This window comes from Pan paniscus, chromosome 8 (genome assembly GCF_029289425.2).
Source record: "Pan paniscus chromosome 8, NHGRI_mPanPan1-v2.0_pri, whole genome shotgun sequence".
Classification (NCBI taxonomy): Eukaryota; Metazoa; Chordata; class Mammalia; order Primates; family Hominidae; genus Pan; species Pan paniscus.
In genome coordinates, this window is record NC_073257.2 from 111,027,687 (window position 1) to 111,054,465 (window position 26,779).

The 26,779-nt window shown below is 39.4% G+C and overlaps 1 protein-coding gene across 3 annotated transcripts in view; it reads right to left on the bottom strand.

Annotated features, from left to right (window-relative positions):
• The window catches only part of HPSE2 (heparanase 2 (inactive)), a 780,051-nt gene that overhangs the window by 664,609 nt on the left and 88,663 nt on the right, over window positions 1–26,779 (bottom strand). For 2 of the 3 annotated variants that reach the window (XM_003825451.3, XM_003825450.3), the window contains exon 3: window positions 21,009–21,170. The exons of the other annotated variant lie outside the window; for it this stretch is intronic. In XM_003825451.3, coding sequence (XP_003825499.1) covers window positions 21,009–21,170 — 162 coding nt within the window. The remainder of the gene's footprint in view (window positions 1–21,008; window positions 21,171–26,779) is intronic. 3 annotated transcript variants of the gene reach the window in all.

Genomic DNA, 26,779 nt, shown 5'->3' on the forward strand with positions numbered 1-26,779 from the left:
ATTCCAGTCACAGTAAAAGAGTAAAGCTCTAAATTAAAAACAGTCAAAAAATAGATTATATCCAGAGTGAAAAATGGTTTGCAATACATATGACAAAGGATTAACATTTCTATTCACAAAGAGCAATTACAAACTATTAAGAAAAAGATCAACACCCAATTTAAAAAGGCATAGAATATGAAAAGGTAATTCACCAAAGAGGATAGGCAAATCACCAATAAACAGGTTAAAATATACAAACCCCAATTATAGTCAGAAAACTGCAACAATTAGATGTTTTTTAGCTGCTAGACTGAAAAAAACTTTAAAAGAACACTAAAGGCTTTGCCTGCTAGACTAAAAAAGATTAAAAACAGCACTAAAGGCAGAGCATGGTTTCAGCTCTTCTCTCCTTATCGCTTCTCTCCTTCTTGTTGCCCACAACAAGGCAAGTGGGGGCGTGTTTCAGCACTGTTTGTGTTACAGCTCTTTCAGTCCCACCATTGAGTTCTTGTCCTGTGTCCAGGAATAACGAGGTACATGTAAAACTAGGGGTGAGCAAGGCAAAGAGTTGCTTTATTGAGTGACTATACAGCTCTCAGGAGATCCAAGGTGGGTAGCTCCTTTCTACAGGCAGGTGGTTCTGATGAGTGCAGCTGTCAGTGGCGAGGAGACCCACAGTGAGCAGTCCTAGTCACAGGCAGGTGATCCTGTCAAGTTTGCAGCCCTCAGTGAAGAGGAGACCTTCAGTGGGTAGCTCATATGCACAGGCAGGTCGTCCTGACAATTGTGCAGCTCTCAGTGGAGAGGAGACCCAGAGTGGGTCGCTTCTATCTGCAGACAAGTCATCCTGATGAGTGTGCAGTTCTCAGCAGAGAGGAGACCCAGAGTGGGTAGCTCCTATCCGTAGGCAGGTTGTCCTGACGTCTGTGCAGCCTTCAGCAAAAAGGGGACATGGAGTGGGTAGCTCCTATCCAATTTCAGAGCAAAGTTGAGGCTGCGCCTGGGCACTGAGGTAGGTTGTCCCATTGATTCTGCAGTCCTCAGTGGAGAGGAGACCTGGAGTGGGTGGCTCATATCTGCAGGCAGGTCATCCTGATTTCTGCCTGAGTCTGACTGAGTCCAGGGTTTTTACGGGCTTAGAAGGGAGAAAGTGTGTACTGATTTGGTCCATGGGTGGCTATGGGTGGGCCCGGAAAAAGGACCGTAAGTTCTCACTCTGGTCCACAGACTCCAGCCAGAACTCACAGCCTGGCCCCCATGCTTCAGGCAATTCCTGGCTTGAAGGTGGGGCTTCACCAGATACCCATCACTTTCTGCCCAGAAGCCTGTCTGCCTCCTGCCACCATCAATCATGTCCACAACTCCCAGGCTGTTAGTGCCAAGAGGTGCCTGCAGGCCTGTGCTGAGCCACCCTCAGCCCCTCCCTCAGGCTCCCTCCTGTGTTTGTTGGCACCCAAAGTCCAGAGGGGGCCAAGGCAGCAGGGGACTGGTGTGTCAGCACTGCCCCAAGCACATGCTGACCCAGCCAGATTGCAACAGTACCCAGGCTTGGCCTCAACTTTGCTCCAAAATTGGTGCAGGCACCAGAAGCATGGCAAGGCCAGACAGCAGGAGTAGGCAGTTCCGAGCCTGCTGAGGCAGAGGAGCTTCCCTGGCATTTGAGAGTGCAGAGATCCCTGGGTCCGCAGCCATCACTGGGCAGCTTCAGCTTTGTCTGGAAAGATGGGGCTCCCACTGTGCCAACTCAAAATGGAGTGGGGCTCCTGCCAGCTCCATGGAGTGTGCAGCCCTGGCTGTGCCTCCCAAACTGCAGCTGGCATCTTCACAGCAGCCACTCCATATGGGCTGCCACTGCCATCAATAGCATAAGGGAAGTCTAATAATGGAGTGTCCCAAAAGATGACATAGTACAGTATTGTGAGTAACAGCAGAAGATAGTGGTATACAGTAAGCACTCAGCAAATGCTGTTGAAAGTTGAATCAGGGTATTTTGATTACCCATGCCCCCAGTCAGGCAGAAAATAGCTATAAAACCTCTTCATTACACACACACAAAAACTTCCTCTCCTGATCCCTAATAAGGAAACCTAAGAATCACTGCTCTGGATAAAAATCCTGAAAATTCATTTATTTTAAACCATACTTCAAAATGAACTCTGCTACACTACCTGGAGAGTGAATCATGCAGAGACTGTGTCTACGATTGGTCCTTCCATGATAAAAATTTAATTTTGAACTTTTCTTTATGGCATGGGAGAGGCCACTGCTCAGACTCTATGTAATCCCCTGGCTCCTAGACTATAATATTAGGAAGCTGAGATAGCTGAGGAAGACGGCAGATTGGATACTGGGTTAATACACAGATCCCACTGGCATGGACAGAACAGCATGTGGAGATTCACACTGTGAACTTTTGCTCCAAGAACCACCATGGGAACGTACTAGGAAAACTGAAAGAATTCACTGATCCTTTGAAAGAAGTGGCATGCCACTGCAAATTCTCCATCACAGGCAAAAAACTGTGAGTTCCCAAAGCGTGAGAGGGGGAAAACATGCCTCTGAACACACATCCCCAATGGGGAATCTGAAAATCCAGATCACAGGAGAAAGATTTAACCTTACCTATAGTTGAAATGGATTTAGGGAACCATGCAAAATACAGAAGTAGAAGCAACAGTGGGAAGAGCCTTGTAGGCACTCCTAGTCTTTAGCTCGAGCCCAAGGAAGTCATCCCTAACTTATCTCTCAAGGGTCCCTAGAGAAGGCAGCAAGTAGAATTAGGGAGGGGCTACAGGGTGAAAGAAGCTTCCAACTGAAATCTGTAATAATTTTGACTGGGAGTGAATTTTCATGAGCAGAATCCAGGAGGCGAATGGGGACTGCTGCAGATACGAGCACAGGAGCTGGTGATGACAATGTGAGCAGATGGGAGGGGCAGGGCCTGAAATCTGTGCTTGCTTTCTCAGCAGGGAAGCTTACAACCTGGTGCAAGGTCTGAGTGAGGCACTGCAGGAACAAGACCAGCCTTACCAACTGTGTGGGAGCTGAGTGAGGCCTTTTGCTACCAGCTATGCCCCCACTTCCCTGGTGAACTATGTGACACAGCAGAGGCAGCCATAATCCCCTCTGGAATATAACCACATTGGCCTGAGAACCACAACCAATCCCCCACAGTGGCCGCAGCAAGCCTTGCCCAAGTCTGAGCCCAGACTCACCTAACCCTGCCCCAACCTGATGGTATTTCACTACCTGCCCTAGTAGCTGAACAGAAAAGACAGAAGCTCATCCAAGCTTTATGGCCCCACCCATCGCCTGGGAAACCAGAATAGTTACCCTGGCCAATGTATGGCAAGCGTAGATCCCCTTACTACTGTTGCAGCTGGTGCTCTCTTGAAAGTGCCACCTTCTGGCTGGAGGTCAACCAACTCAGGCCATTACAACAACTCATGACAAAATAACCCTGCTCCCCCAAGAAGAAGGAAACAACACGTAATTCTACTGCCTGCAACATCCTGGCTAACCAGAGGTTCTGAGTCTCTACACATGACAACTTTACTGCTAGCATAATCCATCATTCAAGAAAGCCAGCACACTAAACATAGCTACAACTAAGGACCCTGACACAGTCTAGTTTACTCCCCTGCCACCTCCACCACAGCAGACACTAGTATCCATGGCTGAGACCTGAAGATGGATCACATCATAGGACTCTTTGCAGACATTCCCCAGAACCAGCTTGGAGCCTGGGAGCCCCACTTGATAGCTAGACCCAGAAGGGCAATAATGATCATTGCAGTCTGGCTCCCAGAAAGCCCCATCCCTAGGGGAAGGGGAAGAGCACCACATGAAGGGATCACACCATGGGACAAAAGAAACTGAACAGCAGCTCTTGAGTCCCAGATCTTCCCTCTGACATAGTCTACCCAAATGAGAAGGAACCAGAAAAACAATTCTGGTAATATGATAAAACAGGGCTCTATAATACCCTGAAAAGATCACACTAGCTCCCCAGCAATGGATCCAAACCAAGAAGAATTCTGAATTGCCTGATAAGCAATTCAGGGGATTGATTATTAAGCTACTCAAGGAGATACCAGAGAAAGGAGAGAACTAACTTAAAGAAATTAAAAGAACAATATGGAATATGGATTAAAAATGCTTCAGAGAAATAGATATCATAAAGAAAAACAATCACAACTTCTGGAAATGAAAGACACAGAGAAATACAAAATGCACTGGAAAGTTTCAACAATAGACTAGAACAAGTAGAAGAAAGAACTTCAGAGCTCAAAGAGGCTTTCGAATTAACCCAATCGGACAAAGACTAAGAAAAAAGAATTTGAGAAAAATGAACAAAGCTTCCAAGAAATTTGAAATTATGTCAAACAGACAAACCTAAGAATAACTGGTGTTCCTAAGGAAGAAGAGAAATCTAAAAATTTGGAAAACTTATTTGAGGGACTAATTGAAGAAAACTTCCCTGGCCTTGCTAGAGATCTAGTCAACTAAATACTAGAAGCTCAAAGAACATCTGAGAAATTCATTGCAAAAAGATCATCACCTAGGCACATAGTCATCAAGTTATCTATAATCAAGACACAGGAAAGAATCTTAAGACCTGTGAGACAAAAGCATCAGGTAAACTATACAGAAAAACCTGTAAGATTAACAGAATTCTCAGCAGAAACCCTACAAGCCAGAAGGGATTGGAGTATTATCTTTACCCTCCTGAAACAAAATAATTGTCAGCCAACAATTTTGTATCCAACAAAACTAAGCTTCTTAAATGAAGGACAGATAAAGTCTTTTTCAGACAAATGCTGAGAGAATTCACCACTACCAAGCCAGCACTACAAGAAATGCGAAAAGGAGTTCTAAATATTGAAACAAAACCTTAAAATACACCAAAATAGAACTTCCTTAAAGCATAAATCTCATAGGGTCTATAAAACAATAACACAATGGGGAAAAAAACACAAGGTATTCAGGCAACAATTAGAATACAGAACAGAACAATACCTCATATCTCAATACTAATGTTGAATGTAAATGGCCTAAATGCTCCACTTAAAAGATATAGAATGGCAGAATGGATAAAAATCCACCAAACTGGTAATGTAAGTTAGTTCAACCATTGTGGAAGATAATGTGGCAATTCCTTAAAGACCTAGAACCAGAAATACCATTTGACTCAACAATCCCATTACAGGGTATATACCCAAAGGAATATAAATTATTATATTACAAAGATATATGTATGCATATGTTCATTCTAGCACTATTCACAATAGCAAAGACATGGAATCCACCAAAATACCCATCAATGATAGACTGAATAAAGAAAATGTGGTACAGAAGATACACCATGGAATACGATGCAGCCATAAAAAGGAATGAGATCATGTCCTTTGTGGGGACATGGATGAACCTGGAAGCCATTATCCTCAGCAAACTAACAAAGGAATAGAAAACCAAACACCATATGTTCTCACTTATAAGTGGGACCTAAACAGTGAGAACACCTGGAACAGGGAGGGAAACAACACATACTGGGGCCTGCTGGGGGATGTGGCAAGGGGAAGAAGAGCATTAGGAAAAATAGCTAATGCATGCTGGGCTTAATACCTAGGTGATGGGTTGATAGGCGCAGCAAACCACCATAGCACATGTTTACCTATGTAACAAATATTCATATCCTGCACATGTATCCCAGAACTTAAAATTTCATTTCATTTTTTAAAAAAAATCCACCAACCAAGTATCTGCTGTCTTGAAGAGACTCACCTAACACATAACAACTCACATCAACTTAAGGTAAAAGAGTGAAAAAAAGATATCCCATGCAAACGGACACCAAAAGTGAACAGGAGTAGCTACTCTTATATCGGAAAAAACAGACTTAAAAGCAACAACAGTTTAAAAAGACAAAGAGGGACATTATATAAAGCTAAAAGGATCAGTCCAACAGGAAAATATCACAATCTTAAATATATATGAACCTAACACTGGAGCTCCCAAATTTATAAAACAATGAAATGAGATACACAGCAACACAATAATGGTGGGGGACTTCAATATTTCACTGACAGCACTAGACAGGTCATCAAGACAGAAAGACAACAAAGAAACAAGGGACTTAAACTATAACCTAGAACAAATGGACTTAGCAGATATTTACAGAACATTCTACTCAACATCTGTAGAACATACATTCTTTTCATCAGCACATAGAATATGCACCAAGATAGACCATATATGTCACAAAACAAGTCTCAATAAATTTTTTAAAAATTGAAATTATATCAAGTATCCTCTCAGAACACAGTGAATAAAACTAGAAATTAACTCCAAAAGAAACCCTCAGAACTATACAAATACATGGAAATTAAATAATCTGCTCTTGAATGATCTTTGGGTCAACAATGAAATCAAGATGGAGATTTTTTTAATTCTTTGAACTGAATCATAACCGTGATTCAACTTCTCAAAACCTTCGGGATACAGCTAAAGCAATGCTAAGAGGAAAGTTCATAGCATCAAATGCCTACATGAAAAAGTCTGAAAGAGTACAAACAGACAATCTAAGATCATACTTCAAGGAACTAGAGAAACAAGAACAAACCACACCCAAACCAAGCAGAAGAAAAGAAATCAAGATCAGAGAAGAATTACATGAAATTGAAACCAAAAAAAAAAAAAGATAAAAGAAACAAAAAGCTGGTTCTTTGAAGAGATAAACAAAATTGATACATCATTAGTGAGATTAACCAAGAAAAGAAGAGAGAAGATCCTAATAAGCTCAATTAGAAATGGGATGGGAGATATTACAGCCAATACCACAGAAATGCAAAAGATAATTCAAGGCTACCAGGAACACCTTTACGTGCACGAACTAGAAAATTTACAGGACATGGATAAATTCCTGGAAGTCTACAACCCTCCTAGATTAAATCAGAAAGAAACAGAAACTCTAAACAGACCAATAACAAGTAGTGAGATTGAAATGGTAATTTAAAAATCGCCAACAAAAAAAAAAGTCCAGGAGAAGATGGATTCTCAGCTGAATTCTATTGAACATTGAAATAATTGGTAGCAATCCTACTGACACTATTCCACAAGATAAAGAAAGAGGTTCCCTTCCTTAATCATTCTATGAAGCCAGTATCACCTTGATACCAAAACCAAGAAAGGACATAACAAAAACAAAAAACTGTAGACCAATATCCCTGATAAACATAGATCCAAAAATCCTCAAAAAAAATACTAGCTAACCAAATCCAACAGCATATCAAAAATATATACACTGTGATCAAGTGGGTTTCATACCAGAGATGCAGAGATGGTTTAACATACACAAGTTGTTGTACCCGAGCAAGTTAGAAAAAGGCCACACTTTGAGATGAATTAAGAGTCCTTTATTAGCCAGCGACCAAGAGATGGCTAACGCTGAAAATTCTCTTGGCCCCAAGGAAGGGGCTTGATTAATTTTTATACCTTGGTTTAGGAAGGGGAGGGGGGCGTCTAGTTAAAACAATTTTACAGAAGTAAAGTAGTCAAAAAGTTAAAAGGATAAATGGTTACAGGAAAGTAAACGGTTCCAGGTGCAGGGGCCTTAAGACTATTACAAGGTGACAGACCCGGGGCTTTGGGAGTTATCAATCAGACAAATTCCTGGAAACTGTGGATATAGCTTGCCACAGTATCTTATCAGCTAATTGCATTCTTGGATGTGCTGGGAGTCAGCTTGCACAAGTTAAGTCCTTGAGGAAGGGGCTGCCAGTGAAAGAGCCAAGATGGAGTCTGTCTGGCTCTCTTAGCTAAGGGAGAGTCAATTCAGGTGGAAACAAGGCTAGGTGATTAAAGGAAAAGGGAGAGTCTAAAAACAGAGTTAGTAAAAACCAGGTTGGGCATTACAAAGTCAATAAATGTGATGCATCACATAAACAGAATTAAAAACAAAAATCATATGATCATCTCAATAGATACAGAAAAAGCAGTTGAGGAAATCCAGCATCCCTTTATGATTAAAACACCCTCAGCAAAATCAACATAGAAGGCACATACCTCAATGTAATAACAGCCATCTATGACAAACTCACAGTGAACATCATACTGAACAGGGAAAACACAACCACTATGGAAAACAGTATGAAGATTCCTTAAAGAACTAAAAGCAGAACTACCATTTGATCCAGCAATCCCACTATTGGGTATCTACCCAGAGGAAAGGAAGTCATTATTTGAAAAACACACTTGCACATGCATTTTATAGCAGCACAATTTGCAATTGCAAAAATACAGAACTAGACTAAATGCTCAACAACCAACAAGTAGATAAAGAAAATGTGATATATATTTATATATGTGTATATATATATATGTATATACACATATACAGAAACAAACACACATGCACACCATGGAATACTACTCAGCCATAAAAAGGAAAGAAATAAGACCATTCGCAGCAACCTGGATGGAACTGGAGACCATTATTGTAAGTGAAGTAACTCAGGGATTGGAAAACCAAACATTGTATGTTCTCACTCATAAGTTGGAACTAAGTTATGAGGATGCAAAGGCATAAGAATGATACAATGGACTTTGGAGACTCAGAGTTGGAGAGGGATAAAAGATGACACACTGATTACAGTGTACACTGCTTGGGTGATGAGTGCACCAAAATCTCAGAAATCACAACTAAAGGCCGGGTACAGTGGCTCATGTCTGTATTCCCAGCACTTTGGGAGGCCGAGGCAGGAGGATCACCTGAGGGCAGGAGTTCAAGACTAGCCTGGCCAACATAATGAAACCCCATCTCTACTAAAAATTTAAAAATTAGCCAGATGTGGTAGCACATGCTTGTAATCCCAGCTACTCAGGAGGGTGAAGCAAGAGAATCACTTGAACTTGGGAGGCAGAGGTTGCAGAGAGCCAAGATTGTGCCATTGCACTCCAGCCTGTGCAACAACAGGGAAATTCCGTCTTAAAAAAGAAGAGAAAGAAAGAAAAGAAAGAAAGGAAGAAGAAAGAAAAGAAAGAAAAAAAGAAAGAAAGAAAGAAAGAAAAGAAATTACCAGTAAAGAATTTATGCATGTAACCAAAAACCACCTGTTCCCCAAAAACTATTGAAGTAAAATTAATAAAATGTAAAAAATGAACTCTTTGATATTGATTCAAGAAGCCTGAAATCCAGAATCGCAAGAATCATTTAAAAGAGGCTGAATGGGGGATTGCTGGCAAGATGGCCGAATAGGAGAAGCTCCGGTCTGCATCTCCCAGCGAGATTGATGCAGAAGGCAGGTGATTTCTGCATTTCCAACTGAGGTACCTGGTTCATCGCATTGGGTCTGGTTGGATAGTAGGTGCAGCCCATGGAGAGCAAGATGAAGGAGGGTGGGGCGTCGCCTCACCCAGGAAGCACAAGGGGTTGGAGAATTTTCTCCCCCACCCAAGGGAAGCTGTGAGGGACTGAGCCTGAGGAACTCAGGCACAGACACTGCATTTGTCCCACCGTTTTCAACACCCGCAAACCAGGAGATTCCCTCCGGTCCCTACCCCACCAGGGCCCTAAGTTTCAAGCACAAAATTGGGTGGCCATTTGGGCAGATAACGAATTAGGTGCAGGAGTTATTTTTTTCCATACCCCAATGGCGCCTGAAACGCCAGCGAGACAGAACTGTTCACTCCCCTGGAAAGGGGTGCTGAAGCCAGGGAGCCAAGTGGTCTGGCTCAGCGGGTCCCACCCCCACAGAGCCCAGCAAACCAAGATCCACTGGCTTGAAAATCTCACTGCCAGCACACCAGCAGTCTGAGATTGACCTGGGATGCATGAGCTTGGTGAGGTGAGGGGCGTCTACCATTGTTTAAGCTTGAGTAGGCGGTTTTATGCTCACAATGTAAACAAAGCCTCTGAAAAGTTCAAACTGGGCGCAGCCCACTGCAGCTCAGCATGGCTGCTGTGGCCAGACTGCCAGATTTCCCTTCTCTGGGCAGGGCATGTCTGAAAAAAAGGCAGCAGCCCCAGTCAGGGACTTATAGATAAAACCCCCATCTCCCTGGGACAGAGCACCTGGGGAAAGGGGCAGCTGTGGGTGCAGTTTCAGCAAACTTAAATGTCCCTGCCTGATGGCTCTGAAGAGAGCAGCAGACCTCCCAGCACAGCATTCGAGCTCTGCTAAGGGTCAGACTGCCGCCTCAAGTGGGTCCCTGACCTCTATGTATCCTGACTGGGAGACACCTCCCAGTAGGGGCTAACAGACACCTCATACAGGAGAGCTCTGGTTGGCATTTGGCAGGTTCCCCTCTGGGAAGAAGCTTCCAGAGGAAAGATCAGACAGCAATCTTTGCTGTTCTGCAGCCTCTGCTGGTGATACCCAGGCAAACACAGTCATGAGTGGGCCTCCAGCAAACTCCAGCAGACCAGCAGCAGAGGGGCCTGACTGTCAGAAAGAACATTAACAAATAGAAAAAAATAGCACATCCACTCAAAGACCCCATCCAAAGGTCACCAACATCAAAGACCAAAGGTAGATAAATCCACAAAGATGGGGAGAAACCAGTGCAAAAAGGCTGAAAATTCCAAAAACCAGAATGCTTCTTCTCCTCCAAAGGATCACAACTCCTCTCCAGCAAGGGAACAAAACTAGATGGAGAATGAGTTTGACAGATTGACAGAAGTAGGCTTCAAAAGGTGGGTAACAGCAAACTCCTCTGAGCTAAAGGAGCATGTTCTAACCCCATGTAAGGAAGCTAAGAACCTTGAAAAAAGGTTAGACGAATTGCTAACTAGAATAATCAGCTGAGAAAAGAATATAAATGACCTGATGGAGCTGAAAAACACAGCACAAGAACTTCGTGAAGCATACACAAGTTTCAATAGCTGAATCGATCAAGCGAAAGAAAGGGTATCAGTAATTGAAGATCAACTTAATGAAATAGAGAAGACAAGATTAGAGAAAAAAGAATAAAAAGGAACAGAAAAAGCCTCCAAGAAATATGGGACTATGTGAAAAGACCAAATCTACATCTAATTGGTGTACCTGAAAGCAATAAGGAGAATGGAGCCAAGTTGGAAAACATTCTTCGGGATATTATCCAGGAGAACCTCCCCAACCTAGCAAGACAGCACAACATTCAAAATCAGGAAATGCAGAGAACACTACAAAGATACTCCTTGAGAAGAGCAACCCCAAGACACATAATCGTCAGATTCACCAAGGTTGAAATGCAGGAAAAAATGTTAAGCACAGCCAGAGAGAAAGTTCGGGTTACCCACAAAGGGAAGCCCATCAGACTAACAGTGGTTCTCTCTGCAGAAACCCTACAAGCCAGAAGAGAATGGGGCCAATATTCAACATTCTTAAAGAAAAGAATTTTCAACCCAGAATTTCATAACCAGCCAAACTAAGTTTCATAAGTGGAGGAGAAATAAAATCAATTACAGACAAGTAAATGATGAGAGATTTTGTCACCACCAGGCTTGCCTTACAAGAGCTCCTGAAGGAAACACTAAATCTGGAAAGGAACAACTGGTACCAGCCACTGCAAAAACATACCAAATTGTAAGAGCATCAACACTATGAAGAAACTGCATCAACTAATGGGCAAAACAACCAGCTAGCATCATGACAGGATCAAATTCACACATAACAATATTAACCTTAAATGTAAACAGACTAAATGCCCCAGTTAAAAGACACAGACTGGCAAATCGGATAAAGAGTCAAGATCCATCAGTGTGCTGTATTCAGGAGACCCAGCTCACCTGCAAAGACACACATAGGCTCAAAATAAACGGATGGAGGAATATTTACCAAGCAAATGGAAAGCAAAAAAAAAACAGGAGTTGCGATCTTAATCTCTGATAAAACAGACTTTAAACCAACAAAGATCAAAAGAGACAAAGAAGAGCATTACATAATGGTAAATGGATCAATGCAGCAAGAAGAGCTAACTATCCTAAATATATATGCACCCAATACAAGAACACTCAGATTCATAAAGCAAGTTCTTAGAGACCTACAAAGAGATGTAGACTCCCACACAATAACAGTTGGGAGACTTTAACACCCCACTGTCAATATTAGACAGATCAATGAGACAGAAAATTAACAAAGATATTCAGGACTTGAATTCAGCTCTGGGCCAAGAAGACCTAATAGACATCTCCAGAACTCTCCACCCCAAATCAACAGAATATACATCCTTCTCAGCACCACATCGCACTTATTCTAAAATTGACCACATAATTGGAAGTAAAACACTCCTCAGCAGATGCAAAAGAACAGAAATCATAACAAACAGTCTCTCAGACCACAGTGCAATCAAACTAGAACTCAGGATTAAGAAACTCACTCAAAATCACACAACTACATGGAAACTAAACAACCTGCTCCTGAATGACTACTGGGTAAATAACTAAATGAAGGCAGAAGTAAAGACATTCTTTGAAACCAATGAGAATGAAGACACAACATACCAGAATCTCTGGGACACATTTAAAGCAGTGTGTACAGAGAAATTTATAACACTAAATGCCCACAAGAGAAAGCAGGAAAGATAAAAAATTAAAACAATTTAAATTCTTTTAATTTAATATTTAATTCTTTTAATTTTAACATCAAAATTAAAAGAATTAGAGAAGCAACAGCAAACAAATTCAAAATTTAAGGGAAGACAAGTAATAACCAAGACCAGAGCAGAACTGAGGGAGATAGAAACATGAAAAACCCTTCAAAAAATCAATGAATCCAGGAGCTGTTTTTTGAAAACATCAACAAAATACATAGACCACTAGCCAGGCTAATACAGAAAAAAAGAGAGAAGAATCAAATAGGCACAATAAAAAATGATATAGGTGATATCACCACCGATCCCACAGAAATACGAACTACCATCAGAGAATATTATAAACACCTCTACGCAAATAAACGGGAAAATCTAGAAGAAATGGATAAATTCCTAGACACACACACCCTCCCAAGTCTAAACCAGGAAGAAGTCGAATCTCTGAAAAAACCAATAATAAGTTCGGAAATTGAAGCAGTAATTAATAGCCTACCAACGAAAAAAAACGTTGAGGACCAGACAGATTCACAGCCGAATTCTACCAGAGGTACAAAGAGGAACAGGTACCACTCCTCCTGAAACTACTCCGAACAATAGAAAAAGAGGGAATCCTCCCTAACTCATTTTATGAGCCCAGCATCATCCTGATACCAAAGCCTGGCAGAGACACAACAAAAAAAGAAAATTTCAGGCCAATATCCCTGATGAACATCGATGCGAAAATCCTCAATAAAATACTGGCAAACCGAATCCAGCAGCACATCCAAAAGCTTATCCACCACGATCAAGTCGGCTTCATCCCTGGGATGCAAGGCTGGTTCAACATACGCAAATCAATAAACGTAATCCACCACATGAACAGGACCAATCACAAAAACCACATGATTATCTCAATAGATGCAGAAAAGGCCTTTGACAAAATTCAACACCCCTTCATGCTAAAATCTCTCAATAAACTGGGTATTGATGGAACATATCTCAAAATAATAAGAGCTACTTATGACAAATCCACAACCAATATCATACTGAATGGGCAAAAACTAGAAGTATTCCCTTTGAAAACCAGCGAAAGACAAGGATGCCCTCTCTAACCACTCCTACTCAACATACTATTGGAAGTTCTGGCTAGGACAATCAGGCAAAAGAAAGAAATAAAGGGTATTCAAATAGGAAGAGAGGAAGTCAAATTGTCTCTGTTTGCAGATGACATGATTGTGTATTTAGAAAACCCCATCTTCTCAGCCCAAAATCTCCTTAAGCTGATAAGCAACTTCAGTAAGGTCTCAGGATACAAAATCAATGTGCAAAAATCACAAGCATTCCTATACACCAATAATAGACAAACAGAGAGCCAAATCATGAATGAACTCCCATTCACAATTGCTACTAAGAGAATAAAATACCTAGGAGTCCAACTTACAAGGGATGTGAAGTACCTCTTCAAGGAGAACTACAAACCACTGCTCAGTGAAATAAAAGATGACACAAACAAATGGAAAAACATTCCATGCTTATGGATAGGAAGAATCAATATCGTGAAAATGGCCATACTGCCCAAAGTAATTTATAGATTCAATGCTATATCCCCATCAAGCTACCACTGACTTTCTTCACAGAATTAGAAAAAACTACTTTAAACTGCATATGAAACCAAAAAAGAGCCCACAGGGCTAAGACAATCCTGAGCAACAAGAACAAAGCTGGAGGCATCATGCTACCTGACTTCAAATTATACTACAAGGCTACAGTAACCAAAACAGCATGGTACTGGTACCAAAACAGATATATAGACCAATGGAACAGAACAGAGGCCTCAGAAATAACACCACACATCTACAACCATCTGATCTTTAACAAACCTGACACAAACAAGCAATGGGGAAAAGATTCCCTATTTAATAAATGTTGGGAAAACTGGCTAGCCATATGCATAAAACTGAAACTGGACCCCTTACTTACACCTTATACAAAAATCAACTCAAGATGGAACAAATACTTAAATGTAAGACCTGGGACCTTAAAAATCCTAGAAGAAAACCTGGGCAATACCATTCAGGACATAGGCATGGGCAAAGACTTCATGTCTAAAACACGAAAAGCAATGGCAACAAAAACCAAAATTGACAAATGGGATCCAATTAAACTAAAGAGCTTCTGCACAGCAAAAGAAACTATTATCAAAGTGCACAGGCAACCTACAGAATGGGAGAAAATTTTTGCAATCCATCCATCTGACAAAGGGCTAACATCCAGAATCTACAAAGAACTTAACCAAATTTACAAGAAAAAACAAACAACCCCATCAAAAAGTAGGCAAAGAATATGAACAGACACTTGTCAAAAGAAGACATTTATGCAGCTAACAGACATATGAAAAAATGCTCATCATCACTGGTCATTAGAGAAATGCAAATCAAAACCACAATGGGATACCATCTCACGCCAGTTAGAATGGTGATCATTGAAAAGTCAGGAAACAAGAAATGCTGGAGAGAATATGGAGAAATAGGAATGCTTTTACACTGTTGGTGGGAGTGTAAATTAGTTCAACCATTGTGGAAGACAGTGTGGCAATTCCTCAAGGATCTAGAACCAGAAATACCATTTGACCCAGCAATCCCATTACTGGGTATATACCCAAAGGATTATAAATCATTCTACTATAAAGACACATGCACACATATGTTTATTGTGGCACTATTTACAATAGGAAAGACTTGGAACCAACCCAATTGTCCATCAATAATAGACTGGATAAAGAAAATGTGGCACATATACACCATGGAATACTATGCAGCCATAAAAAAGGATGAGTTCATGTCCTTTGCAGGGACATGGATGAAGCTGGAAACCATCATTCTCAGAAAACTATCACAAGAACAGAAAACCAAACACTGCATGTTCTCACTCATAAGTGGGAGTTGAACAATGACAACACATGGACATAGAGATGGGAACATCACACACCAGGGCCTTTTGGGGGATGGGGGGCTAGGGGAGGGATAACATTAGGAGAAATACCTAATGTAGGTGACAGGTTGATGGGTGGAGCAAGCCACCATGGCATGTGTATATCTATGTAACAAAACTGCATGTTCTGCACATGTACCCCAGAAATTAATCATTTTTTTAAAAGAGGCTAAAGGTATGCAATCCAACAATCTCACTACTGGGTATCTACCTAAAGGAAAAGAAGCCACTATATCAAAAAGACACCTTCACATATATGTTTATTGCAGCACAATTTACAATTGTAAAGATTTGGAACCACCCTAAGGGCCCATCAATCAATAAGTGGATAAAGAAAATGGGACATATATACCATGAAATACTACTCAGCCATAACAAAGAATAAAATGATGTCTTTTTCCGCAGCTTCCAGGTAGCTGGAGTCCATTACTCTAAGTGCAGTAACTCAGGAATGGAAAACCAAATAATGTATATTCTCACTTATAAGAGAGAGCTAAGCTATGGGTTTGCAAAGGCATACAGAGTGGTATAATGGACACTGGAGACTCAGAAGCAGAAGGGGGAGAAAGGAGAAAAACAAAAAACTAGATATTGGGTAGAATGTATACACTACGCAAGTGACGGGTGCACTAAAATCTCAGACTTCATCACTACGCAATTCATCCATAAAACCAAAAACCACTTGTACCCCTAAAGCTGTTGACATTTTAAATAAATAAATAATAAAAATTAATGAATAAACAAATAAAACTAAAACTGAAAAGAGAGGTTAAATATATATATGTGTGTGTTACTTCAAAATTACACTACAAATCCCATCAAGTGTGCTTGAATAGTTATGATGTTTACTATATTTATTACTTATAAAGCACGAACACAAGGATTTCATTTATCAGCTAGTTGTAAAACATGTCTTTCACCATTGCAGGGGCTAGTCTATAAATTTTTATATGGAAAAACTTCCCTAGAAAATTTAAGATATATATATACATACATGTGATACAATCTTGAGCCCTCTAGAAGAGTCACATTTTACATTAGTGTCAGGAGACAAGGAACTATCTACTTCATTTACTTTCTGCTTTGTAGGAAAATACATTTGTGTATCAATATCAACCCAGGTGGGTGTGACTGAATGTACAGCACAACCCAAACTCCTGGATCGCAGACTATTTAATACCAGGTTTTATCCCCCTGGCATTTGCTTCCAACTTTATCAGACAAAGTAAAATAATGGTGATATAATCCACATCACTCTATAGTATTTTAATAAACATGCAAATAAATAGTACACAATGCTACATAGTCACTTTTCAAGGTGTTTTTTTAAACATTATTTTACTTTGATAAAGTAGCAATAGTCCCCAGATAATTATGGTTTGTGCTAACTGAAAAAACAGTCCTTGTTTCACTGATTTGCACACTTTTGCTCAATTGAAGTTAACAGAATGGGCCACAACTGGAAGTGGAAGTCTCTTTTGCTTAATTTATTTGCCACAGTAACACTATAAAGCCAACCATTGGAATCTCAGTCCAGTTTGGAGTCTAATGACTGAATGAAGAGGTAGAAAACCAAAAACGGCAGCCAACACATGACAAGAATCCTCATAAAGGAATATTAGAAAGTGTCTTGTGTAATGCCATCCATCTATAATTATTGGCTACAGTTTCAAGCTGTCTGGATACAGACGGTTGACTAGATGACTTTCACAACACAAATAAATTTTTAGAAATTTGACCTCATTTCAGGATCATTCACTATGCTTTACATGCAATCCAGAATGCTGCACACATATGATATTCCTTGTCTTCTAGGAGTTTATGTTCTAAACAAAATCCTAGAAATGTTATTTCCCCATAAGGTTGACTTAACTTTTATGTTTTTCATTTGATTACAGCACAAGGATCTACCTCAAAAGTTCAATTTATACCTCAAGGGGAGGGAGCAAGGTTAAGGGAGACAACTGAAATACACGTCAATATTATACCTAAAAAGTAGTCTTCTGGCTGGGTGCGGTGGCTCACGCCTTTAATCCCAGCACTCTGGGAGGCCGAGGTGGGCGGATCACAAGGTCAGGAGTTTGAGACCACCCTGGCCAATATGGTGAAACCCCATCTCTACTAAAAATACAAAAATTGGCCGGATGTGGTGGCATTTGCCTGTGGTCCCAGCTACTCCGGAGGCTGAGGCAGAAGAATCGCTTGAACCCAGGAGGCGGAGCTTGCAGTGAGCCGAGATTGTGCCACTGCACTCCAGCCTGGGTGACAGAGCAAGACTCTGTCTCAAAAAAAAAGTAGTCTTCTAATGAATTCATTCTTTATGTACACAGCAGAACATTTTCAACAAATTTATAGAGCATTGTTATATTAAGAATCATGAGAGCACAAAGAACACATCTGATTCCTGTTCTTTTTTTAAAGTCTCCTACCCAATTCTCCCTCTCATTAGCCACTCCTTGAGTGACATGCACAATAACAACACTCTCCAGCTCAAGAAACTGCAGGACAAACATATACGCCCCCATAGGTGAGTCAGTGGGAAAAGTGCAGTACATGACTCATCACCATTTAAAACAGTTCCATCACTGATGCTCTACTGGAATTACTCCATCATCTCCCTGTAACCTTAGAGTTTACTTTAAAAACCCTCTAGGCTAGGTGAGGCTAACATTATTTCCAGTATCATATAAACCGTTGACATGAAAACATTAAGACAAGTTTAAAACTATGCAAAAATATATTAAAAGAATCTACTTTTCTACAAATACAATGTAATAAGGAATACTTCAACGAAGTATATATATTAAATTGTATTAGTTTTTATTATTTCCATTAACTGGGCTATCACTAACAATTGTAGAGTTGTTTTCTTTTATTAAATGGTTAAAAGACCTTCAAAGCTAGAATAAAATTTGCCCTTATATGGAGTAAATAAGTGGCTGTTTAACCGGGATCATTAGCTGTAATGCAGAATATGAAGGCATGCCTCTCCCATCAACAGCTGACAGTCACATCAGGTAAAGGTGGAACATCAAAGAATGAGGACTTGCTTGTGAGGTGGAACTCAACAACTATCATTTTTAACATGCTTTTAACCATCTGACACTTGAATCACTTAATTTTTGTTACTATACTGATATCTTAGTTGTCCCATTTTTAAAATAAAGAATATACCAGTAACTGACCAGAAAACAATTACTATACACCCATACACATGAAATTCTATAAATAACTGGTGGGTAGAGGAGAAGGATGTAAAAAGTGATCTCTTTCTGAGATTGCAGAGGCCCAGTTTCCTCATTGTGTTCGCACATAAATACTTTCATTGCAGATATTTCAAGGTTATGCCAGACTTATACAGAAAGAAATCCTGGACTATGTGTTCTGAATGTGCTGGTAAAGAAAGTCACTTCATTTGAGAGGTCCCTGCCCCTTCAACCTCACCCTCCTTACCAATATACATTCATCACTGAAAAGGGAAATATTTACAAAAGTTAGTTTAGTTATGTTTAAATATTATGTTTAGCTGTCTGGAGACCATGTTCTCAAGATTTATACAAGAAATCAAGGATTAAACTTCATAACAATTAGAAAACCACACTGTGTAAAATCAAAGACTTAGTTAAAGGAAATTAAAATAGTTTTACCATTGGTGCTAAACTGAAATGGCTCCATCTCTTCCCAACACCTGGAATCAAAACCTTTTGAACTTTCATGTAAATAAATGAGGACATGCAGAATGCTCTGTCTGCAGCAAGGTACCACCTCTGCACAGGCATTTGGGTGAACAATGTGGAAAATGCCTGAGGACTCTTTGAAGCAGCTTAGGAGAAGTGAGAGCAGGAAAGAGGCTCTTCTCTAGGGTAAGTTTGTTTAGTAGAAAGTAAGCAAGTTGTCAGGGTAAAAGTTGACAATGTTGATTCCAACAGTTTGAACTGCGAATAAACATCCAAAGGGATTATGTTACTGAGAATTAGAAAAGATTCCACTAAACTCAATAGAACACTTGTGTTTTCAAAGATAATATGCCTTCAAGCCATACTCTGGAGCCTCGGTTTAGGGTTAGAATTACCCTAAGCCCTTTCTATACCACATTAAAGAACACAAGGTCTGACCCCTCTTATAAGTGCCTAAAAATATTAGAATAAAGATGGAATAAAAATATTTCATTTCCACTCATTGAATTGGAAAATATCACACACACACACGCACGTATTTATACACACACACACATGCACACATACATATGAGGTTGACTGAAAAAACCTGAAGAAACATCTATGCTCTTCCCAAACATCTAAACTTAAACCCAATTTCACTAACCAATTTAGGGAAATACATGCATTGGCCATAAATCACTTTAAGTTTTCCCTTCTTAATGACCTATCAAAGAGCAAAAAACAGGACCTATACTTATGAAATCCATAATCCCCTTTTCTGCTCACCAAAGCCACATTTAAGTCTGGCTTTCATCTCATGCTGTTGGGTTTTTCACCAGGTACAAGATGAAAAGCTGGAAAAGTCCTGTGCTTTTCTAAAAGCAAAACAATTTGGTTGCCACTCAGCAATTCCTGGTGACATGCCAAGAAGTCTGTAAAAAAAAAAAGTTAAAGTTTTCCTAACTTAGAGCTTACAAAAATAAGTGTGAGATGTTCATAGCCTGTCAGACAATCCATCTTTTTATTTTTTTAATATTCATAAACAAGGGAAAACACATACTTTTGATTTGTTAAAGTTTATTTGGATCACTATAACGTAGGTCTGCCTTATGTGGTCTCAAGAAAATGGAGGTAACTTGGACTGCTCTTCTGAGTTCATCTCAAATCCTTAATAATTCTCACATAAGATTCTGCTATTATAATCTTTTCCAAAGCCTGACAAAAGCATGCAGCTCATTTGCTCATTACCAGCAAGTCTGCAAGCAGCCTTGAAAAAAGTTGATTCTCCTTGTAGCTCTGACACATATTCACTTTCCTCCTAGAATCAAGGATGTAAGGGAGCACGGCTCAGTCTCATAGCCTCTTTGCTCTTAAGAAGAAAATCAAATTCCCCAGATATTTCCAAACTCCACCAAGAATAGAACATTCTCTGCTCTGCCTGAAGACCATTATCTCTTTTACATTTCATCTTTATATTCACTGGGTTCACAGAAAGGGCATACAAGGAAAGAGGAAAATAGCTGCTTCTTAAAAGACACCAAATTTAGTAATTCTCTCAAATCTACTGGCATACATTTAGAAAGTCATATTTTTAAAGGCTTCAATAGGTTTTCATCAGTTCTGTGTTTTGAGAAGAAAACACATGCTGAATCACCCATAACTTCAAACCAAAATATATCTGCAAACTACAAGGAATATTTGTAGTAGAAAGACAAGTCATCACAATTTAAAAAGTGATATAGTGGGTGTAGACAGACAGATGTGTACCCCAAAAAACAAGTTACTAACTGAATGCTCTAAGATTTCAACCAACTCCAACAGCCTTACCTGTTAATATGAGATTACTGTAAGTATTGGAGAATTGCTCCTTTAGAAGAACCAGATGCATCTGAGCTGCCTTCTCCCTTTGGAGCTCCAGCATAACATCAGGGTGCTGGGCAATCTTGCAGCCTTTCTGTTTATCTAAGGCAACATCACTTCGAACAATGTCTACAAAAAGAAAGAAAGAAGGCAGGCAGCAAAAACTAAAACAAAACAAAAAATAATATATCATCAAAGTCTTGTTTCACCCAAAATGACAGAATTAATAAGCTACCAGCATTTTCATCAACCTAAAGAGATGCAGAAGTAATCAGAAGGCTCTCCAACTCCATGACACATCCTGAAAGTTCCTCTGGTCATTTCCAAATTCTTTGGAGATCTATCTGTTTCTTAGCTCTTTCTGACATCATTTAAGATTCTCACTCCTCAATTCTCCTTCCCAGCCCTTCAGGACTTGTTTACCTCCTGGGGCCTTTTCTTAACATATCTTACCGTTTTCCATGGGAAAAAGTATTATAATACAATCTTGAATACTGGTAATTATGAAGGTCATTCTCTCTACCTCGTGCTACAGGACCAGGTGATAGCTCCAGCATGTGTATTTAGGATACTTGGTCTATTTTTAAATTCACCTGCCAGCCAGCCTACTCAGCTCAAGTTAGAGCTGCCGATCTATGGCTTACCTGGTCAGGGTTTTTCCTGCTATTTTTCATGTATCTCGAGTAAAATAGTTTAATTCTGACTCAATAATCATTCTTTCAAACCAAAAATATTTTTTGAGTCACTGAAGAGAGCACAGGAGGTCTACAGTCATGGCAGATCTGCCTTTTCCCCAATTATTTTCCCATACTGCTTTTTATACTTCGGAATGATTTTCATTCAAAGCAGATATAGTCTCCAGAAAACAGCTTCCTCAAAAAGAAAAATTCATACAGAATGCTTCAGCCAGGCGTGGTGGCTCACGCCTGTAATCCCAGCACTTTGGGAGGCCAAGGCGGGCAGATCACGATGTCAGGAGTTCAAGACCAGCCTGACCAATATGGTGAAACCCTGTATCTACTAAAAATACAAAAAAACTAGTCGGGTGTGGTGGCACACACCTGTAGTCCCAGCTATTTGGGAGGCTGAGGCAGGAGAATCACTTGAACCCAGGAGGCGGAGGTTGCAGTGAGCCAAGATTGCACCACTGCACTCCAGCCTGGGCAATAGAGGGAGACTCTGTCTTAAAAAAAAAAAAAAAGAAGAAGAAGAATGCTTCCCAATTAGCAGGAAGCTCTTATGCCCTAAAGTTATTTATTAATTTTTTACAAATTAAAATATAATTCAACTGATTCTCATAGGTACAAATGATACCATCAGCAGTAATCTAGGTGGCAACTCTAAAAACTTTCAAGTTTTGCATAACAAAACTGAAGAATTTTAATAGAAGGCGCTAAAAAATAACTGCTTTGCCACTTTTGACACCAATGATTTTGGAAAGAATAAAACTAATGCCCATGTTAATGGTACTAAAAGAAAAGCTATATTCAGTGACACTTAAGAGAAAATAGGGCATATGGTGAAAAGGGTGAAACACTGTTCTGGAGAAGTAGTCTTTTCTTTCAGATTTCTAAAAGAAAAGCCCAGGTAAAAATACAAACCCATGACTATGAGAGTTAGGATGTGTGGCACACAAAGATAAGCCAGATGTGAAAATGGTACTCACTAATTCTTAGATTAAAACAGGAGAGCTGAGTAGAAATAATGCAGTATTTATGCCTAAACATGTATATACCAATTTCTTGAATATGAGTAATAAAATGAACTCATTTAACAAATAACTAGTCTCACAGATTTTCTGAGACTTAAATACAAAAATTGTATAAATAAGTTCAAGAATATACTAGCTTATAAGACAATCCAATAGAAGTCAAGAGGAACAATGCAGTTTACATTTATATAAATTACATTCTATAAAACTTTTTGGATTACATCATCTCATTGGATCCTTCCAAAAATATTATCAAAGTAAATGGCAGACATTGTTGACTGGCTGACCCAAACCCTAAACACAATCCCTTCTCCCTTGGCTTCATCTATTATAGAGACTGAAAAACTACACTATACAATTTCCCAGCTTTCCTTGCAGAAAAGGGTAGTTATGTAACATGGTTCTGGAAAATGAGCTGCAGGCAGACATCTTAAAGGGGGACTTCCCTTGCCAGATTAAAAGAGAGAGCCTCACTAAGAGAAACTCAGTTTTTCCCTTTAGTCCTTTAGTCCCTCCTATTCTCTATGTCTAAAACATAGACATGAAGCCCAGAGTTCTAGTAGCCACTTTGTAACCTTGAGTTAAGAAGCAAGAGCAGGGGTCGGGCGCAGTGGCTGACGCCTGTAATCCCAGCACTTTGGGAGGCTGAGGCAGGTGGATTACTTGAGGTCAGGAGTTCAAGACCAGCCTGGCAACACGGTGAAACCCCACCTCTACTAAAAATACAAAAATTAGCTGGGCGTGGTGGCACACGCCTGTAGTTCCAGCTACTCAGGAGGCTGAGGCAGGAGAATTACTTGAACCCAGGAAGCGGAGGTTGCAGTGAGCCGAGATCGTACCACTGCACTCCAGTCTGGGTGAAAGAGTGAGACTCCATCAAAAAAAATAAAAATAAAAATAAGCAAGAGGGTAAAGGATTACACACTAAAAGTGTTGAACAGAAAAATGTAAAGAGCTTAAGTCCCTAATGTCTTTATTGACCTACCATACCTGTGCTAGACTGCCTATCTCTTAATTTCTTGTCATGAGACAAATATACTATTTATGTAAGTCATTAAGAGTTAACTGTTTTTAAAATTGTAACCTGTTGTATAATCCTAAATGATAAAGAACACTAGTATTGCCTCTATCTTAAATACGACGAAACTGAGGTCCACAAAGCTTGACTTGCACAAGTTCACAAAACCTGGTCAGTCCTCAAATCCAGGGATGTTCAAAGCCAATTTCAGTGCTCTTTCCAGAGCTCCTATATGAAACTCATGAGCTTAAGAGTAGAATTACATTAAACAATAAAAGGAAGAACTAAAAAGAAAAACTGAGTTATACTGTTACAATGGTATTCCATAGACTGTTTGTGTGGAAAAGAAATATGAATGCTTTCTCAGAAAAAAATATAAAACTTGTATCAAAACATACTATAAAAAGTGAAGGAGAGTTTCAATTACCCTGATATCTTCTGACACAAGTCTAATTTGAAGAGTAGAACACCAACTAAACTCCCTATTTCCTATCTAATAAATATATTGCTCAGAATGCAACAGAAGCAACAATTACAACTGATATCCTCAACATCATTCCAACAAGAACCTTGAAATAAAGTAACTACATTACCTTTATATTAATAACAGTCAGAAAAGAAAACTATGAACATGGCCAAATGTATGTCCTAAACTTTAGAAAAGCAGATTTCAAAAATGTTTAGGGAAAAAAATAGATATGCTGTATCTAAAGTAAAAGTATGAATTCCCTATTCAACTCTAATCTGCTTGAAATTGTATCAATGACTAGATAAACACAAAGCAAAGATACTTATCAAAGAAGCACATGGTAATATATCTGGAGGAAGAGTTAGTATCATGTATGACACACTCAAAATTCAAAATTATCTTGGAAATCTAAAAACTTAGGCTGAAATCCCAAAAATGGAAGGTAAAGACATGAACACAAATCCTACATTTATACTGAAAATTAATGACATAAGATTTAAGATGGGAAAGCCAGACCAAACAGAAGCTCATATACTTAAGATCTTATTAAGATTTGTAGGCTTTAGTTGAATACCAGCTTAATATAAGTCAGTGCTATGATATTGCTGCCAAAATGATTAATGCAATCTTAGTCTAAATTAACAGAACCAGAACATGCAGAATAAAGAAGGCAACACAGCTGTGCTACATTCCTTGCCTACCAAGTGCAGCATAGTGAAGAGTTTGGAGTTAAGCAGACCTCTGTTCAAATCCTGGCTTGGTATTCACTTATTAGTTACAAAAGTGGCAGACAAAACACCTTTCTAAGATTACATTTCTTTAGCTACTGTTATTGTACAGATACACAAAAGGCATTGCACTAAGCATACAATAAGAGCACAATAAAGAGTACCTATAATTATTTTTGTTATTAGTATCCTGCTTGTGGTATTATATATTTCCAGCTATAATAGTCTCAGATGAATCCTGGTAATCTAGAGTAAGTCCAAAGAAAAGTACAAATATGGAAAATAATGTTGATCTTTTAAAATAGCTGAAACTGGCCGGGTGCAGTGGCTCACGCCTGTAATCCCAGCACTTTGGGAGCCCGAGGTGGGCGGATCACCTGAGGTCTGGAGTTTGAGACCAGCCTGCCCAACCTGGTGAAACCCCGTCTCTACTAAAAACACAAAATTAGCCAGGCATGGTGGCGCATGCCTATAATCCCAGCTACTTGGGAGGCTGAGGCAGAAGAATCACTCGAACTTGGGAGGCAGAAGTTGCAGTGAGCCAAGATCGCGCCATTGCACTCCAGCCCGGGCAAAAAGAGCGAAACTCCACTCAATAAATAAATAAATAAATAAATAAAATAGTTGAAACTATGATACAATGGACTTTGGGGACTCAGAGGGAAGGGCAAGAGGCAGGTGAGGAATGGAAGACTATACACTGGGAACAGTGTATACTGCTTGGGTGATGGGTGCACCAAAACTCCAAAATCACCACTAAAGAACTTATGCATGTAACCAAACACCACCTGTTCCCCCAAAACTATTGAAGTTTAAAAAATAAATATATATATTTATACAAAAAAAAATAGCTGAAACTGAGCCTGGCAAAGAAAGAGCCAAAGATGACTTGCTTTCTCATACAGAAGAAATAGTTGACTTATTCTGTGGAAATCTAAAAAGCCAAACATTATGGGAGTACCCAAGAACCAAACCTGTTCAGTTCCACGTGAGAAAACTTTTTTAACAACAGAAGCTGTCAAATAAGGAAAAGGACTACTTCATGAAGGAGTAAGTTTCCCATCCCTGGCGATATTCAAGCAGAGAATGGGTGACCCAGGCATTATGAAGTAATTTCAATACAGATATTAAAACCTGCCAGATACAAGATTAGGTATTTTCACCTATATTATGTGAAGCAATACAGCAGGATGGTTAAAAGCACAGGTTTCGAATTCAAATATATACAAGTTTGGATCCCTCTAGTACTTACTATCAGAGAGCTCTTGGACAAACCACTAAATCTCTCAATGCATTTCCTAATAAAGAAGGGAATTTCCTTTTTTAGAAACATGAAAATACCAATAGCTTAATTTTAATGAACTTATCACAGTAATAGAGACATATTAGGAATTCAACAAGTGCCAGATGTTTCAGTGGTTGTCAATAATAACATCACATTGTAATATCAGAAAGTTATTATTGGAGGATAGTATTATTCTTTTAGGTCATTTCAACACTTTTATGGTTCCACAAAAATGTGTATTTTTCTTATGTCTTTATCAGACATAATACAAAGAATAAAGACTCAAAGCCAGAAAACTTAGATATACATTTAAGTAATTTACCAAATAATCATAAAACTCTAAATGAAAAATTAAGAACACTATGCTTGTTTTTTTTTTTTTTCTCCTGGTACACCAAACTGGGGAGTTTCTGGCCTGGATGATCTCTAAACCTCTTCATTCCCCCTGCTAGTTCTTCCCTCTTACAGATATTCTTTGTTGTTATGTAATCAAAGTAGAGTTCCAAACTTGGGTCCAAATATGAAGC